At 42.2% G+C, this 19,305-nt stretch overlaps 1 protein-coding gene across 2 annotated transcripts in view; it reads left to right on the plus strand.

The window, feature by feature from the left end:
- Nucleotides 1-22: 22 nt before the first annotated feature.
- The window catches only part of LOC124175237 (homeobox protein aristaless-like), a 61,407-nt gene continuing 42,124 nt past the window's right edge, over nucleotides 23-19,305 (plus strand). For both annotated transcript variants that reach the window (XM_046555274.1, XM_046555277.1), the window contains exon 1: nucleotides 23-1,007. In XM_046555274.1, coding sequence (XP_046411230.1) covers nucleotides 833-1,007 — 175 coding nt within the window. In that variant the 5' untranslated portion in view covers nucleotides 23-832. The remainder of the gene's footprint in view (nucleotides 1,008-19,305) is intronic.

Genomic DNA, 19,305 nt, shown 5'->3' on the forward strand with positions numbered 1-19,305 from the left:
ACGGCGCGGACGTACGTATTTGACCGGAGTGCGGAGTGTGCCGTGTCCTGTAAACATCTCGTGTCGGGGGAGCTCGTTTATCGTTCACAAATTCAAGGATGTACGCAACGCGTTAAGACGAACAAAATAATGTGATAACCAGGTTGACGACGTGTGTGCTAATTTATGCGGTATAACTCGATATTAAACTGTGCTGCGGTATTGGATATAAATATTATATGTATATATATATATGTATATATATATGTATATATATACAAACATATATATTCGTCGGCAATCGACTCCAAGTACAACGCGGGTCATGCGGATATCGAGTTTTATCCCTACAGTGTAGCGCACGTGGCATTCCCGTGACAAATATACAAATGTGAAGAGGGGATAAAGTGTTTAACGCTTGTACGGATTAATGTGTACATGTATAGTAAAGTATAACGTATAATCGTATTGTGCAACGAAAAACGAACCGGGAAGATATTACGCCGCAATGCCGTAGGTATTGATGTTATATCTGATGACGCTGAAGAGTTGGTGCAAGTAACGCGCAGGAACTGATGCCGCAGGACGAATACGTAAAAGTATTGTCGCGAGCGTATAATCTATCCGGTATAATTAACGGCATTGGTGGCTGATTTTATGGGCAATTATTTGACGAGTGAGGTTTTTGCCGCGTGCCTTCTAGATTGTTCACGTAACTCACTGCGCGCACATGAGAGGCGGCACGCGACCCGAAATCGACGCCGCGTCGAACAGTGACGTTACGTTTGAAAGAGGAAGATAGCTGGATCGGCATCGAGGAATTTTGGAGAGACTGTGCCGCTCCGGGATACGTATGATGGATTTGAGGACGACGCAACGACGCCCAACCGACGGCCCGGTTTCCCTCCCAGGCGATCTGCACAAGACCCGGGTCGCCAAGAGCGTCTTCAGCATCCGGAGCCTCGTCGACGTTGGCGATTCCGACGGCTTCCCGTCCAAACCAGCGCAACGCTCCCTGTCGACGCCAGGTAAACACCTCGATTTTATTACACGATCTATGAATTTTGACGAGAGTCGATTTTTCCACTTTCAATTTATTGGTACACGGGTGCAAAAAAAAAAAAAAATCGTCATTTGCTTTTTATTTGAATTTTACATGTAAGCGAATAAGTTTTGATTCTGTACATCGAATAACACATAATGCAGCAGGTGGCGGCGCATTGAGATAAAAAAGCAAATTTTAGCTAATATAACTATTTTTTCTTTTATTAGCTGCGTGGACGAATTCAAAATTTGATATATAGAACCCAAACTCAAAAATCGTGTTGACCGGTGTTACAGGTGTGAACGCCGATGTTGAATTGTCAATAGTTTTTCCTGAATTTCTTCTGCGCCTTTTTTTCCACGTGTGTGGATTTCATATTTTTTAAACTCGAAAATCTGGATGATAATCGCTAGACGTTAAAAAAGTGCGGATTTTATTGACAGCCAGTAATATTGTTATGAATTATATGTAGTATACAGTTGTGAGCCTCGCAGATATATTTCAAAATTCAAGACTTTGAGACATAGGTATTTCAAATTCCGCTGTAACACTGTAATTGATATCGTTCCATTAATTAACGATAGGTACTTTGCACCTACTCATATCCTCAAAGTTGAATTGATTCAATTGACAGCGAACAATGTAAAGCAAAATGATTCGTTATGCACATTGTTCTACCACTGTGTTCTAATGTAAAGTTAAATCTTTCTTGTGTAAATGTAAACATCCTAGTCGCAACAAGGAAAATCTTTACTCCGATTAAATTAGAATGTGGATTATTCCGTCTCCTAGTATACATTTCTGTGTTGTTAAGTATTTGAAGTTGCCCAATTGTTGTTTGCACTTTTCCATCTTCCATACGCCGATGGTTGAATTTCGGCGTTGCATTGGTATATGCCCAAGCAATTGAACGGTACGAAACAATAAAAAGTGTCTCATTTATCCTGGCATACGTACCGATCGTTCAGTCATTATACATACCTATGTATTTTACATGTATACTCGCACTATTTTTTAAATTGACAATGATTCTGTACATCTACGTACATTCAGTCTTTACGGATTGAGCGAAAAATCACTTATTTTGACTGTTGCCTACGCTTACGCATCACTAACGCAAAGAAGCATCGGATAGCGTCGTTCTATACATGCAGTGCCGAGTGATCGAATATCTGGAAAAAGTTTTGTTTTACGCAAGAATAATGCCAGCAAGTGTATTCCTGTAATTCAATTACCACTTATTGCAGGCCTACGTTTCCTGGCGTTATTCTCGCATGAAACAAAAATAGAAATAAAAAATCTGGGATGTCCTGTTCGGCATTGCATGTAGAATGGCGTTGTAGGTAACTTTTTCTTTGCTTCAGGGATGCGTAAGCGTGGGCAATAACAGAATTCAGTGACATTTCACTCGGTCGGTAAGGTCTTAGTACAGTATCCTCTTAATCTATGGAACATCGTACACACGACGTATAATACGTACGTCCTTTCTTGTTCTCGCTCGCGATTAGAAACAGCAGACCTCGCTTATCCACCGACGCTTAAACTTGACTCGGCGTCAAGTACGCGCATCATAATATACGCTTAGACTCTCTAAATATGTATAACAAGAACGTACATGCAAGACGTTAGACGCGGTTCCGCGTTGTGTGTAGATTACAATCGGCAGAGCTGGAGCGTCTCGCTGTCTTGATATCACTGCCGGGGACAGGAAAAAAATTTTTCATTCTCTAGCGTGTAACTCTGTCTTAGAACCGCGTAGATGTATAATTAATGATCAAAATGGCGTCCAATTAAAAACGCATTATTATAACTTTCCGCGGGACAACGCGTGCAGGTGTGCATATGTATACATCTCACGCATTTACGTAATTTTCTCTATTCTCGCCGCTTTGTTGTCAAATCTTCTCTAGTTCTCCAAGATCTTATTCAACCCCTATCCAATTCTTCTCTGTCAAAATTCAAATCATATTTTGCAAACATTTCTTGCAATCGGTAAATTTTTAGTGTACATCTTTGTGTTTGCCATAGATTGTTATAATCGTGGTCGAAAAACTGTCGCGTGTCGCACTGTTTCAGAAATAACAGGTAGCAAACTAAATTTTACTTGTATGTAACTTCCTGTGTTAATTATACGGAGTGCAACGAACTTACGAAATCAGATTAGAGATCCGTTAAAATATGTTTCGACAATCGTGTCGTTTCGCTGACAAGTTGTAAATTTGCTGTATGTAATAAAACATCATGAATAAATTGCCGAATGATGAATAGACTGAAACGCGGTTCAAAACCGCTGAACGGCGTCATTAATATCAAAAAATTTCTGCTCGTTAATGTAAAAAATTAAGTTCATTTACGAAAATAATTACAGCGTGTCTGAAACTGCGTTTTTGCTCCATTTATCAAAGTTAGCTGATACGTTACGCTGGTCGCGTGAGATGGTCGAGCCTCTCTCGACGGACTGGGATTATCCTGTTTTGCAAATTAACTCAGATTATCTACCGAGATTATCCTGCGTTTTCAAACCACACTTCTGTACACAATGTCTTAATGGTTATTCTTATTTAGCCAAAGTTTCGTGAACTCGGCAACACGTTTCCCGTGTTGCCTGTTGATATATTTTGATCGCGTTAACACATGTATACGTTAATCTTTCATACATACCTATACTTAACTTTGCAAATTACGCTGTACAACAGAAATTATTTCTTCACTGACCTTGTCCGACGAAATGTGTATATTTCTTTCATGGGTCCAGATAGAGCTGAAAACTCTCACCTTTTACGAAAAAAATCTCAGCTTACCAGAGCATACGATAGTTGATGGTCTAAAAGTAAAGTTGTAGTCTTGATTTTTTTGTAAACAAAATGTCGTTTTTTTTTTTATAGTCAGTAGATACGTTTTTAGATCCTACTTTCGACACGATATCGCATAGAAATCGCCTGATGTATACTTCACGCTGAGTCTGAATTGAGTCGGCATGTATTCAATAACATGTATTGATGCATTATTTTGTATTCACTATACGGTTATTGGATTGCTAATATATGCTGGAGTCTGAATAACCCGAAAAAACGTTTTATGATATTGGTGAAGGGTCTCAGAAAAATTCCAAAGAGAAGTTATAATCGAAAATTGCAATGAATATCATCTCGAATGAAAGTTTATGATTTATTGAAAAAAGAGGCATTAATTATTATTCTTGAGAAAATTTGCTTTGGTATTGAAAACTCGACGGTTCGAAGTGAATTCGGCAGTCTGGTAGAATCTCACGGAATGTTTTACATTAGCCGAAGTGACAATGACAAACACGACGAAAATCATAAATTTTTTTTATTTCTCTTTATTATGAACATCTAACAATAAGAGTTGCGATGACAATCAACGTTTACCTCGACGCCATGAAGTTCGCCTTACCAAAACAGACAATATAGGATAGAGACAAAAAAAAAGAAGAACAATTTATTCGATCACAAAGACAGATTTTCGCGCGTCGTCCAGTGTTATTGTAACGCGAGAATGAAAATACACGATTACCAGTAATCCTCGTCGCCGCGACTAATTATTCAAGAAAAAAACAAATCACGATTGTATTTATGGTTTCAACGATACGCCTCGGACTTCCTTACGGTGACCGTGCGGCGGTTATCGCCCCAAGAATACGTACCTACGTACATACCTACATACATAAGGGTGTAATACAAGAGGGAGCTGCCACTCGGGCGTACGCAGTGCACAGCGTGGTATATAATGGGTGTTGACGGAAAGGCGATAGTAATTGAAAAGATAAGTAATTACCCGTTATTACCCACTGCACTGCGAGCCGTACAGAACGTATAGATATAGGTACTTATAACTAAACATTTACGTGTATATCCACGTATGCAAGCGCGCACGTAAAGTATCCAGAAACCAAGTGGGTATGTATTAAAGATACAAGTCCATCCACCATTATTAGGTATGTCGAACCTCAACGTACAGGTGCTTGTAACGCTTAAACGTGTACCTCGATACGCACACACACAAGTAGGTACGAATGTACGCATGCATGTATGATTCGCTGCCGCGTATACGTATAATTGTCCTGCGGGCGATTAATCAAATCCGGCTCTCTTTTTCCGCGATAACTGATTCCCGATTCTACACCATCGCGAAGCTGACGGATGTATAACGCAGCTTGTACGAGGTACCCTGACCGTATAAATTATATACACATAAACCGTTGTTGGTATAATCTACGGGGGAATGGCGTCGCCGGCTCGCGGCTGATTGGCCCTCGCGATTCTCGTACACGGGGTATCACGCGTATCACGATCCGTACTGTGGCACGTGATAGGCGCTACCGAAGGGGGCGAAGATCCCCTTCCTTCCTCGAACCTTGGGGGTAGTAACACGTTTGTTACGGGGGATCGGGGTACATGGAGTATTTATGCGTGGTAGATGTGTAACATGTACGAAATATTGTCAAAGTCTTGTGTATCCATCGCGCCTTCCTCGGCCTTTGTTATTGCTACTGTCAGGAGATATCCTTTTAACAAGTAACGTCTGTTACGCGTAATAAATTAACCGAGTGATTGATGACGAACGGAGACACGAGGTGTAGTCCTGACAATGAACGCTTTCTATTACATCTATGGAAACGGCTATTATTGTTTACTGGAAAATTGAATGTTGGGGAATAGTGGAAGCTCGTTGAGCTACCGCGGGTTCGGGGCTGCGAAGTTAATTGTATTTACAGCGGCGAAGAATTGAAATATCATTGTATACCTATAGGGTGAAACGCGACGTTGACTCCGATCGGGAGTACCTGGTCCATCGGCTTTTAGATGGGGAGCTTCGGCTGTGTAAGTTCCTGTAATTGCGGAAAACCAGTCGGACGCTTTGCGAATCTGAGAATGAATAAATCAACCGATTCTCGAGGCTCGTGTTGTCTCGTTTAGAAGCTTTTCGGGGACTCGATAGAGCCGATGTGGTAAACTTACCTGTATTCAAGCGGCTCGTCGCGTCGCGTCGGTCAGGCCGAATTACGAGAGAAAAGGAAAGAAATAAAGCAAAAGATGGTGGAAGGAGGGGCGAAAATCGCGAGCCAAAAAGTTGGCGAGTGCTTTCTGAGAGGCAGCGACTATGCGCCGGATCTGCTTCTCTAATTGCGTTTTATCGGTAACAGCACCTCCTCTCTGATCTCCACCTCTCCCTTCCCGCGTTCTTTCTTCTGATCTTGGCTTCTTCGTAGCCCGATCCTTTTCATTCTTCGGCTTTTCTTCCGAGGACCGATCCCTGTAGTCCGTAATTTGGAGAAACCGGCTCGTTAGCTGCAGCGATGATCAGGTGATCAGGCTTCGCGATGCCGGCGTGGATGGTTGCCGCTGATCTCGCGAATCGTACCCTTCGCTAATTTAAAGTTGGTGAATTTGTTTCTACGTTTAGAAAATTTGTTTGTCACGTAGTTGGAAAATTGTCGCAAAGGTCGACAAATTGCAAATCGTAAATGGTTTTTAAAACAGATTGCATCGCATCGGCAGCTCATCGCGAGGATCTGCTTGTTACGGAACAATCGCAAATTCAAATTATCTGCACTTATTGTTCCTTGGTCTTATTTATAGCAAGATACGGTTTCGGATGAGTCGAGCTTCGATTGGCGTTGATTCAGAAGAAAATATTGTAATTGTTTTTTTTTCCGTGTATTATTTACCGGTAATACGAGCGAAGAGGAGTAGGTATAGGTTACAAGATTAAGTTATTACATTCGACGACAGTTCGCGTTGCATTGCGGCTCCAGACGAACACGAGGTTATATAAAATATACAAGCACGTTCCCTTATTAAAATTCTAGTACGGTTTTCACCCGGTCGTTTAGCCGCATGGTGCAGGTTTTGTGCGTTAAAGAACATGTAATAGCCGGTAAAAGGCATACGCAAAGAGCGCGTCAGCTGCACGGATGCAACGGTGGCGATATATCGGATACATATAGCTGAGGGTTGTAGTTCGTTTCTATCTATCGAACATGCCCAGCTATACCTACGTTTATAGGATCAGTTAATTGGCTCGAGTGCCTTTGCCCTCCGTTCCCCTTGGTCCACCACGGTATCGTTGGTAATTAGCGATTAGCAATTACTCGGAACTAATGGACGCGCCAGGCTCTTCTCGTCCGTCTGTAACGCTACTCGTCGGGTTGGGCATACATACAAATGTACACGCTCGTCTCACCTATTAAATGCACCTAGGTGTACGTGTGTATGAATAACCAACGAATCGACGCGGGGGGGGAGATCGGCTCGATGGAGCGATTAATGGTGCAATTCGCTAATACGACGCCCACTCCGGCCGCGCGGTGTCACGCAACGATTATTCGGCATTGGTACCTGCGGAATCGACGAACGTTGTTGCTTATACCTACGAGATATCGATGTTTAGGTAAATATATTATTTTTTTTAATCTATCGCTCCGGGTGATTTTAGATTGATTTTCACAACTTGACTCACGTGCCGCGTCGCGGGCGAAGAAGTTGAAATATAGTTTTTGACATTCCATCGCGCTAATTGTGTGCTTTTTATCGGTATCAGCTATCCACGGTAGTTTGATCTCCTAGTCTGAAAGATCAAAGCGTAAACGTCTCGGATATACCTGCATTCTGTGAGATCCTGTCAGTCATCAGGATGCTTTCAAGTCGATTCTAAACTTCCCATGTATCTGCACACTACTAGAAGTATACTTCTGCATCAGTGGAAATCGAAGAATTTATCCTGTGTGGGCAAAGATCGTTCTTGTTTACGTATTCGTCGCAGCGAAATGATAATTTTATCTGGCAATATCGGAATACTTGCAGAAATGCCAATTTTTTTTTTTTTCATACCTTTCGCACTTTAATGCATTACGCGTGAGGTATTGTTATAAGACTGCTCGCAAGTTTGAACTTATAACGGACGAGTCGCCATTATTGCAGCGAGCCACGTTTGGCTGGATAATAAATAACAGGGATTTTTTACCTAATTAAATTTCGGCCTAACAAAAATGTAAACAAGCTACGATCCCTCCTCCCGGTCAATTAGGGCTAATAAATGGTCATCGGGGGTGGAGACCTGCGGCCGAAAGCTCCCGCGCCTCTTATGTATACCCCCGGCATATCCCTCCTTCACCCAAACGTTACGTTATTAAAAATGTAAATATCTCGGAGGCGGCTCGTTAACGGATGTAAATATGAAGCCGCCGAGCGGCGCTATTCACCGCTTTGTTTAGTTATTTATTGGAATTTGCTCGGTCCGATCCTTTCATGTATGCATAAGCCGTCAGTGCAGTGCACAAGAATTAAGCGTCATCTTTTTGCCCCATCTTTATACCTACACATATACGTATACACATATATGTGTACACAATCCTGCACCGCGTTGCGGGTATTCGCAATCATCCAAAACTGGGCAGTAAAACACCGCGCACTGCAGTGCGCGACGTATGTTATAAATAACAACGCGTCATTATTTCATTTCGAACGAATAACTTGCACAGGTTTCGCGAATGAGTTTTTACCAATTCAAAAAATAGAAGACGGTGAAATTTTCGAAACGATGCGGTTAAATTTTTCAGTCAAAATACTACGAACGATCGTACGTACGTACCTGTATCGATACTCGTACTCGGTGGAATCTAGATTATAGAACAAAGTCCCGAGAGGATTTCAAGATCGAAGAAAAAAGCTGCATAACCGCGACGAGGGTGTTTTCACAGACGATCTGCGGAGGCAAGAGAGGCCCCATCGTCTCTTCGGACTGCGGCGAGATTTGATATACGGCTCAATAAAACAAGAGCCAACTCTCGCGGCAGCTTGCAATCGGTCGTAGGTATGGCACGGCGTCTCACACGTGTACGTATACATACATGTATACATACACACACCTGTATCAAAAAATCAACCGCAGGACCGTTCGCGTTCACCTCGTTAGTAACGATCTTGTTGGACAGGAATATAATACCGCGAGTTTGCTGTTACACGGCAGGCATTATATTGTATGCATGTGTAGGTATGACGCATACCGCGTGGATGAAGGAAAAACCGCGATCATCCCGCGATATTATTATATTGAAGTTTTTGTTTATTCAGTTTCAGTACTTATCATTTACCGCAGTACGAGAGTATATATGAAAATGTCATTAGAGAGCTTCATCACCCGTGAAATATGTTTGCTCTTGCGTTAGAATTCAGTCGGTTGAGAAAAAAGATTCAATCCAGACGCGCCGGATGATATCCCCAATCTTATGGAGTCAACCATTTTTAGCTGAGAAAGAGAATTTAACTAACGGGCTAGTGGGAAGAGAAGTAATTACGAAAAAGTTGTGTGAAAATTGGCAAAAAAAATTGTAGCAGTTGTAACGAGGATCATAAAATTGAAATGGAAAAATTGAAAGAAAAGGGAATTCGTGTTCATAAGTTAAATATCAAATTTCATCCCTAAATTCAGAGCTGCTCTTGCGGTACTGAATAATAATAGGTTCGAACTCCAACGATGCTTTTGTAATCTAAAAATTTAATCTAGCATTAACGAACACGCATTCTTCTAATTCCACCCTTTCAAACTTATAACCCATATGCCGAAGTTCGGAACAGTGATAATTTCCTTCTAACCTTTCGTTTCGTTGTTACGTTAATCATCTTATAAATTTTCTTGCTTATTTGTCAGATGTTACAAAATTCTCACCACTCCGCACGCTTCACTTATACAATATGAATTTATCAGCGTCTATCTACACACCTATCTGCAATGATAAACGGCACTTTTATACACGACAGAGTTGCAAAGATTTCAAGGCAATTTGAAGATGAATTTCAATTATAGTTAACCATTCAGAAATAGTCCATATTTTGTTTACAACGGTTTACTAAATTTCGGAAAGTCATAAACGTGCCAACTAACAGCGTTTTTTACCAATGACGCGTCGTTACGGTAACGACGCTACTCGCTTCATCCTCACGACACAGATCCCTCTGCTCCATGCAAGACTCACGGAGGTGTGCTCGAGGCAAGGCGACGTCGTCCATCCGGTAAGAGTCCCGCGGGCCGTGAACCGGGGGGTTGGCCGAGAACAAAGCGATTACGACAGCGTTTCTTTTTCACGCGGTTGCGGCTGCGGCCGGCTGAACGCCCGGCGCTGCGGACAACCGGCTGCTGCAGCGGGGGGTTACCGCACCGACGCAAAAGGTGTTAACCAAAGTTATACCTACCTGCAGGTATAGTTACAAGGTACCCCGTCAAGGGATCTCTGCAGCCCCTCCAGGAGGATGGCTTCTTCGCGTATGAAGTCGTAACGGCGCAAACGAGCGACGAGGGAGGATGCGGAGGACAAGGAGGAGGCGTACTCGCGAGGAAACCTGCGGAACCCCCGGCAATTCCCTCAGCCTTCTCATCCTCGCCTCAAACCGCTCGACCTTCGTCATTTTTTTCGCTCTGGTGGTGGGATTTTTTCTTTATCCATTTTTCGACTTCTCGTATGTATATATAATATATATACACACGCACCGTTCCGAAAATAATTAATTTCTATTCAGTCCGCGTTATGCAGCAGAATATTCTCGTCGCGCGTCGAGCAACCGTGAAATTTCTCTGAATTGAGTTTCGTCGCGCGCTCTGTACCTACCTAGGTACGTACCATCCGATCTTCTCGCCTTTCCACCCGAGTTATGTACCTACCTCTACATAACAGGTATGTAAGGTGTATCTACGAATTAACAAATTTATCCCGCAGGCTAGCCGCTCTGATCCTCCAACGCTGTACCGTACAGCAAGTCGAGCAATCGTACACGGGTAATGATCCTAGCTGTCTCGGTATCTACCTGCACTAGTCCGTGGGGACAGGTGCGCGTTTGTAATGCAGCTACGTCTTGTCGAACATGAAAAAAAAAAAGAAACATGTATACCTCTGTAAAGAATGTCTCATATTTGTACAAAATGTGTCACATATACCTGTATAAGCTGAAATTTTTCAACCATATATTACAATCACTATACCTAGTACATACGTGTAATATGTGCAAGGTTTTAATTAATTTTCATTGCTGTACACGGCAATAATATGTATAAGTTATAAGTATACGTATTATTCACGTTTATACACATATACATTGTACATATGTATGTCGTTATTTATCCGTCGTATCTACGCCCCCCGGCGTGACCGCCGTGCGACGTTTCATCGTCGCGGCCGTCATCCTGGTTTTCTTAGTTCCTTTTTCTTCGCTGTAATTTTTTACTCCCTCACCCGCGTAACTAATTTTTGTGGGCGGTCCCGCAGGCCGCAATATTTGTTTTCACTGCGCGGGTGCGACAGGCAAGAAGGCAGACGGTCGGGCAATGTCTCTGGATAACAATATATTATAATACGCCTAACTATCTATATACTTTTACGTAAAAGCGGTAGTCTAAGACTTCGAGGAAAAGAAACAGTGAAGAAAAACGAAGCAAGAGAAAATTAGCGAAGAATTGACTATTTAGAGATATTTATATATTATATTCCCGCAGTGTTTGATTATAAATTTAAACTTCGTTAAACGGAAACTTATTATTCCATTGGTACAGAATTGTCATAGAATCGTACAAGTGTGCAGGTGTTTTGTCGTATAAGAGGTAACAAAACGTAAAGTGGTTTGAAAAATATGTGTGAAACCACCGTATTATGTGAACGCTATGTCTCTTGAGCGCAAAAAACACAATGCGGTTTTATGTTCGGATGAACCGCGTTAATTTGGGAACGAATTGACCACCGTCACGGTAATATTCTCTGCATACCGACTCGAGTTCAAGTTGTCATTCCGGATAATTTATTTGGCGGAGCTGCGGCAACGAGTGTAAATGTCGAGCACGTACGTTCTACGTACAAGAATGTTGAATCTGACGATTATTTCGAGGCCATGTATACACGGTAGACAATTTCACCATTAAACGTAGACGGCCAGGGCAACGCGGAGTTCGAGACGAGTTCATAAACCGTGACGATCGAATTTCGAAAAGGTAAATTAGTCGAGAAGAATCGATTCCTAGGCTCCGAATTGACTTCGGCCGTAATCTTGGGGGGTTTAACCTGCTCGAGTGTACGTTATCGGTATAGCCATGCCAATGTCTGTATATATATTATCGAGTCGAGATTCGAAACCGTCACGGCGGAACGACTCGAGATGTCGCGAGGCAAGAAAAACCCATCGATCGGTACGGTGTAATTAGCGTGGACCGAATCTTGCCAGTCTTCTTATTCTCACTACCGTTCGAATTCTTTATTTTCGTGTAGGACAGCGTCTTTGTAAATAAACAAAGGCGCACAGTGAATGGCCGCCCCCGATCGCCGAGATCGCCGAGATGAGAGTGCAGCGAGATATCGAAGGAACGAAGGAACGACGGAACGCCTTCCGGTTCGGTACTGCAACGCTTCTCCTCTTTCAAAATATACAGCCGGCTATGGTTTTTTGTCATTAGTTCCGCCCGGATCGCGACGCGTCGGACGACTAGATAGATAGATCGGTATATCTGTCCCGATCCTCCTCCTCCTCCTCCTCCTCACGATCGGTAGCTCGAGAATGAAATTACCGATACCCACCGTCAGGTGCCGTGTAACGAGATTTTCCAATGACTGCGTCCGCCTTTCTGTTACACACAATCTATCTGCCTGTAACTCTGTTCGATCTATCATCGACCGTATTAGACCTTATTATTAAAAATATCGATGTCGCAGGTCGCATGGTGTGTAATTATGTAGGAAAAACGACTTGCAATCTATTTTGCCTTGGCTTTTTTCACTCCGCGTACAGCCCAGCGATTGCAGCCCCTGTATATCGCGAGAATGTCGTGAGAATGAATATATTTACAGTGCGATCGTGGCCGTGGTACTTTATACTCGTTATATCAGGTCTGTTAATAATCTGTTGGACAAAAAAATGTACTTTGCTTCTCCGGTGTAACGACATTTACTCACGGAACATGTCAGCTGTATATCATGGGGGAACATGTTTGGTGTCGTGAGGTTATGGGGTATCGAACTGGGGATTCCTGCATACAAATTTCATACGCTTTCCTCGAATATCTTGATTCGGAACACTCGTTTAGATTGATTTAACAGAAATCACTGGCCGTTTAATCGGAGCTGCTAGGAGCTACCGTTTGTCTGTTAAATCAGCCAGATATATTCAATTGACAGCCCGTGACCGTCGCATTTATCTCAATCAAACCAGCATTTTGTTGAATCGACGATTTCTGCAAACACCTCGTGTACCTTCGGTATACTCGGTTTAGCCGAAGACAATGCCAATCAAATCACGCCTATGATGACAAGTGTATACCTAAAATAATGGATATTTTAAAACTGTTGGGGTTTCACAGAAAAGCGGCAGTTTTGTCTGGAAAATATGTTATCGATAAAATGAAAGAACCTGACGATATTTTTTTGAATCGCTAATTCGAAAGAAAGGATATGAAAATGTCGAGCAGTTGAAAACGCAATGTCAAACCTTAGCCGTCAACTGATTCATTCTCATTTACGCTCTACTCGCGAAACAAAGTCACGCGTCAGTTAAACCGGTAAATTTTTCGATCAACATTTGAAAAACTGACGATAAAAACGAAGCTAGTAAGAGAGGGGAGGGAAGCGATGCGTTTCGTACAGGAAACTATCCATGCTTTCTACGTCTGTTTCTTTATTGAAATAAATCCTTGCACACGTTAATGTAAGTCGGAGAGAAAGAAAAAGAGTGAACCGCAATCGAGTGATCGTTCCGTGTAAATATAAGTTTAGTCGGTTCGTGAAACTTCTGGTAAATTTTTGCCCCGTCTGGATGTATAGACGAGGAGTTTTATAAAACCAATCCAATTTCAGGCTGGACGTTGAAAAACAATGAGAAAACTAAACACGGTTACAAAAACAAGGGTAAAAACAAAGAATGACTAATGTTTCTTAAACATCCGTTGTAACGTTATAATGAGTAAAAACAAAGAAAGAAAACTCATCTATACCAACAATATTATCTACGTGGGTACCCGGTACATCGTATTATGCGCTGTGCCCAATTACCATGCGAACTATTGCTATACTTATAAACTTCTCGCGGTCCATTACGCACGGCCATTCTTACGACTATAAATTTCTTTCTATATGTACATTTATATCTATATAACCATATAAATATAGGTGTGCAGTGTGTACGCGACGTCGATATCGACGTTATGGGTATCACATCAAGGTGCAGCTGTAGGCATTGCACGATTCTATGTAAGATATTATCGTGACCACGGCTTGATGTTGTCGATGAAAAAGTTAATTCGCTCTTTTTCGTATAACTATTGTATGTGTTGTACATAGGTGCAGGTGTAATATATACGTGGATTTGAGGTATCACTTACCTCGTGTTGTAACAGCAAGGCATGCCACGAACGATGTCGAAGCTAGTAACGTTACGGTGACGAAACATCGGGGAAAAATCACCGCTTTCCTAATTTTACAACGATCTTGAAGGTATCAAGATTTCGAAATGGGACTGTGTTTCGTTTTATTACGGTCTACCGGATTTCGGACGGTTCAAAAATCGCGGACTAACAGTTTTTCCTCAGCACGAATCGTTACAGCGACGATCACTGACTTGAATATGATTTCCACGATCAGCGATCGTACACAGATTATACGCAGCAATCACGTCGAGATGCGATTGTGTAAGAAGAGACTCGGGATGACGACGAAGAGCAGGAGGAGGTGGATGAGATGATAGACGACAAACGGTTTCGAGCGATCAATTGTCCTCCGTTTCCCCTCGTAGTCGGTCGAGTTCTCTCTTATTCGGGATACCGGACTCAGCATCCGTGTCCATGGAGAAGAACCCGAGCATATCGGTTCAGCCGCCTATACGTATATAGGTATATATAATTGTATACAGACGCTCGTACAGCTTCACGGTAAATTTTAATAACAAAACACCGACCTAACGGTTGTTGGCGCGACGCGGACTTGCCTTGTGACTTGTTGATTTAGATGTGATGAAATTTGTAACGCTGTACCTGGGCAAGAACCGATCTACCTGTCACGTAATTCGACTCGATTAAAATTTCATCCGAAAAAGAGGAGAAAAAATTATACAAATGAAAGAAAAAGAAGATGAACAGAAAAACAACCACCCCGAATCCCTCCACCTCCCGACGAATAAGCTTTACTAGCTGCCCGCGTTCCGCTATGTACGAAATTGTATGATACGTATACGTGTAACACGGACAAATTATAGGTACGTAATTACTCGAGGGAATTGGTTTTGGTCGAAAAAGTGTCGACGGAAGAGATTGACAAAATATATACGTGCGATGTCGAAAAACCACCGCAGCGACTTATCTACGGTGAACTTGACCAGTTCAAATTTCGTACAATCGTTATCTCGTTCGATTCGAGGAGAAAAAATAAATGTAACAAGGATGAAAAAAAAAAATTAAAAAACAAACAAAAAATAGAGAGGCATGCGAACAATTAATGTATAATTATGGCTGTTGAGGTTAAAATTGACGATGGTTTTTCTCGAATTCTCAACTTGGCCGGGATGCAGGGATCGTCTGTAACGACCATTTTGTTTATCCACGAAAAAGAGCGGCGAGACTAGCTCGCCGTTTATCGGTCGAAGCAACCGCGAGATTCGAGATCGGAAGCCGGACTTGGCCGGGGTGCGTTTGAGAAGCGGCGTATGTTCTCAGAATCCATTAGAAAACTTTGGCTCAGCAGGCCGTGTCACTCTGGTCCGTGGTGTGTGTGGCATGTAGGTGGGTCGTGACACGTGCCCACCCTGCTTGACGATATCGCGAGGGGCATTCTCCAAATGCCACCCCGAATGGCTGCACCGTAACGACATTTTCGAAGGGTATAAGAGTCTCGGGGAGAGCGGCGCGCATTCCTAGACATGTGAGGAACCGTTGTCTTGGTAAATTTTGTAAATTTTACTCACCGTCAGCCCTGATAGTTTCGTTTAGATAAACGCGGGGGTTGTTGGTCTTTTTGGGGTAACGGACACGTGCTCGGTCGAAAGAGTGGCTCGTACCTACCTTACTCAAACCGTGATCGTCGAGGCTGCACAGTCGTCGTTTGTAAATTACGAATCGTGAGATTGACACCGCGTGACATTTTTATCATCTGTTGTAAATCGGAATCGTTGCGAGGAAAGAATGTCTCGTTGGTAATGACAGGGCGATAGAAATATAGTCGCAAGTCGCTGCAATGATCTATGGTGGAAAAGTAATTATGCTACTGTAAGCTAAAAACGGCGAAACCTTGTTGTATTTTCTCAATGGTTGAACTCGCGATGTTTTGTCTGAACGTTTTTTGACACACTCAGGTTCCGATTAGTCGGATATAAGCGGTTACGAATCGATTCTGACAGAGAAAAAGTTTTCGCTCCGTGTAAAATCGCAACTTTGACAAAATATTTTCATTGGATTATTTTTATTATATTCTTTTTTTTTTTCTTTTTTTTTCTACAATATCCAAGCAATTATTTTATTGACTTTGACGTTTGCTGCGAAATGTTGTGTCTCGACGAAAAAATCTCCTTAACAATTGCTCGGAGAAATCGATTTCTTTAAAAAGACAGAAGCCTAGTCTTCTGCGAAGGTGTACTTCATTGTTTTATGAATTTATCTGTACATATAATTCCACATTTCTACATATACCATGCCGCATTAAAGGTGACGCGCTAATTGCAAGTACCTAGTAGTTTTAATTGCGTTTGTTTTTTGCGCCGGATTCGTCCATTTTTCATTTTGTCTTTCTCCCAGATAGACATGTAAGATCGGCCTGCCAGACAGTTGAATATTGCGGCGTTCACCGTGCCGATTTAATCTCTACAATCTTATCAATCTTCACGGAAAGTGAACAAGTTGTGCAACACATTGAAACTTTAATGCTGAAAAACATTCGGAATATAAAGTGACCCTGTTCAACGCCCGCGTTAAGTAAAATTACGAACCGATATAATTTGTACGTTAAAGAAATTTATCCGTTAATCGTACATTTCCATTCAATACTGCGCCGATCAGCAACTCGTACGAGGTGCGTGCGTCGAATGGGTCCTCGGACGACACCTCTGATCCGTGAGTTGTTACGTCACTGGATACACTCGCACTAATGGATTCCTCGAACTTATTTTGCATGATTAATCCCAGCGGCCTTTTTTCCCTTCTCACTTCTGTATAACCGAAAGTATCGAGAGTAGAAACTGCGTGTACGCAGATAGAGAGACGCATGCCGCGGGTGTGTGGGTGCGACATCGATATACTCGAATATTACACACGAGGAGGAGTTAGCTGTTTCGGACGGCTATCGCGCGGCCTGCGGTTTTCGGCCACTTATACTTTTATCAAAGCTCTCAGAAACGTTTCGCAGATTAATCGACACCTTATTAATAATACCTGAAAACCTCTCGGGGCCTGGCGCCTTTTCCGTCTCGCCTTTACCTACATTACTCGCATCTGATCTATGTGTAAAGTATAATTTATACTCGCACGCGGTATAGGTTATACCTCTGAGCTGTATATCTCCGCGTGTCATGAGCGCATAATCACTTCGGTCCGGGTTTTTGTTAGTTCTGTAGTTCGATATGCTTGTCTATTTACGTAGGTATAGAGGGATTTCCAATTAACCGATGCTGCGGTAATCTCCTGGCAGAAAAAAGAAATCGACTTGAAATTAACATGCATTATATCATACTTGTTATAAAGCATCCGCTGCTTCATACGTGACGTGTATAAAGTGTTGAATCTTCTCTTATACCAAGGTTTTTTTTTATCCCCTGGCGAAAAATTCGATCCGATGCGTATATTTCTTTTACAAAATATACTCTTGAAATCAACCGTGCGCGTCATCAGGTTCAACCCTAATTTATATTCTGACAAAATTTTGGGAATGACCTTTGAAGTGGTCGGATTCGATCATCTCTATAACTGTATCTGTACTTTGGAACAAAAAATGAGTTCATCTATGAGAATATTTTACAAGATCGAAGCATTGATGTTTTGAATAAAGTAATTATTCTTTATTTTTATTACCTCACCTTTCATACGCACGAGAATCGATTAAATTGCTGCCGAAATAATAGATTATGATTACACTCGATGAAACGCTGTATTACTTCTACGCTAACTCACACACGTATAGGTGGTTACACCGTGACGCAAGGGAGGAGGTGAAATGCTCGCGTGCGGATCGACTAATCAACGCGAGGTAACATTAATTGTCTTTATCTCTGCCTTGTTTGTCGGAGTTGGACCTTAACGCACTTTGCGAGGTACTAAACAACAACCCCGCGGAAATGCCAGATAAAATCGCTTTCACACACCTACCCGTATGTACGTATTAGTCTGACAAGCATTCGCGGATAGATCTATTCACGCTGTGCAGGTATTCCACCATAACGTGTGTAACGGGCGAGTATCGGTACGGTGAATATTGTTTAAAATAAGCGTCATGCGTAAGGGGTACGCGGACCCTTGCCGACGCCTTGCATCGTCAACTTTCGTATCATCGCGATATGATCGAACTAATCAATCGGTGCAGAGCCGGGGGCTGGATAAACAACGTTTCGCTCATCCCTATATAAGGTACCTACTTCATTATTACTACACATGTATACTTCTCTTATACGCGTGCCTTAAATGTTCTTATATACATGCATGCGAATGGTATAACATATGTAGGTACAACGCAAGTATAACGCGCAATGAGTTACATTGCACAGTTGTTACATGCACGTATGCATGTGTATAGGGCTTGTCGCAACGGGTTGATCCGTACAAATTGGTAATTTTAAGATTTTTATTTTCACTGATCTTATTAGTTTTAGTTTTTCGTTTTTTTTTTAGTATTTTTCTTTTGTTTTTTCTACATTACATCGCATTTCGTACGCGGCCAGCTACGTAACAATATAATGTAGAGCGTCTCGGTAAATACGCTGCCGAGCTTGATGGAAGGGGCAATGGAGAAATCGATTGATCAACTTCCGTACATGTATTCATACGTAACCCATATCGTACACGTATACCTTTATACAAACCGCCGCCCTCCGCCCGATGGATCCCACGCGAGGACCACCACCTAATTTGTAATTACCCAGCGCCGGGACGCGGTTTAACCGAACCAATTAAAACTTAATCTAGAATCTAGATTGTCCTTTATTTGATCCGTCCGCGGGATCCTGCCGCGTTGTTATTGGGTGCGGTCGGATTCGTATCACCGACTCAGGGATATACCGTATCGGTTTGGACCAATGAACCTCTTTCAATATTCTTTG

Source organism: Neodiprion fabricii, chromosome 2 (assembly GCF_021155785.1).
Source record: "Neodiprion fabricii isolate iyNeoFabr1 chromosome 2, iyNeoFabr1.1, whole genome shotgun sequence".
Taxonomy (NCBI): domain Eukaryota; kingdom Metazoa; phylum Arthropoda; class Insecta; order Hymenoptera; family Diprionidae; genus Neodiprion; species Neodiprion fabricii.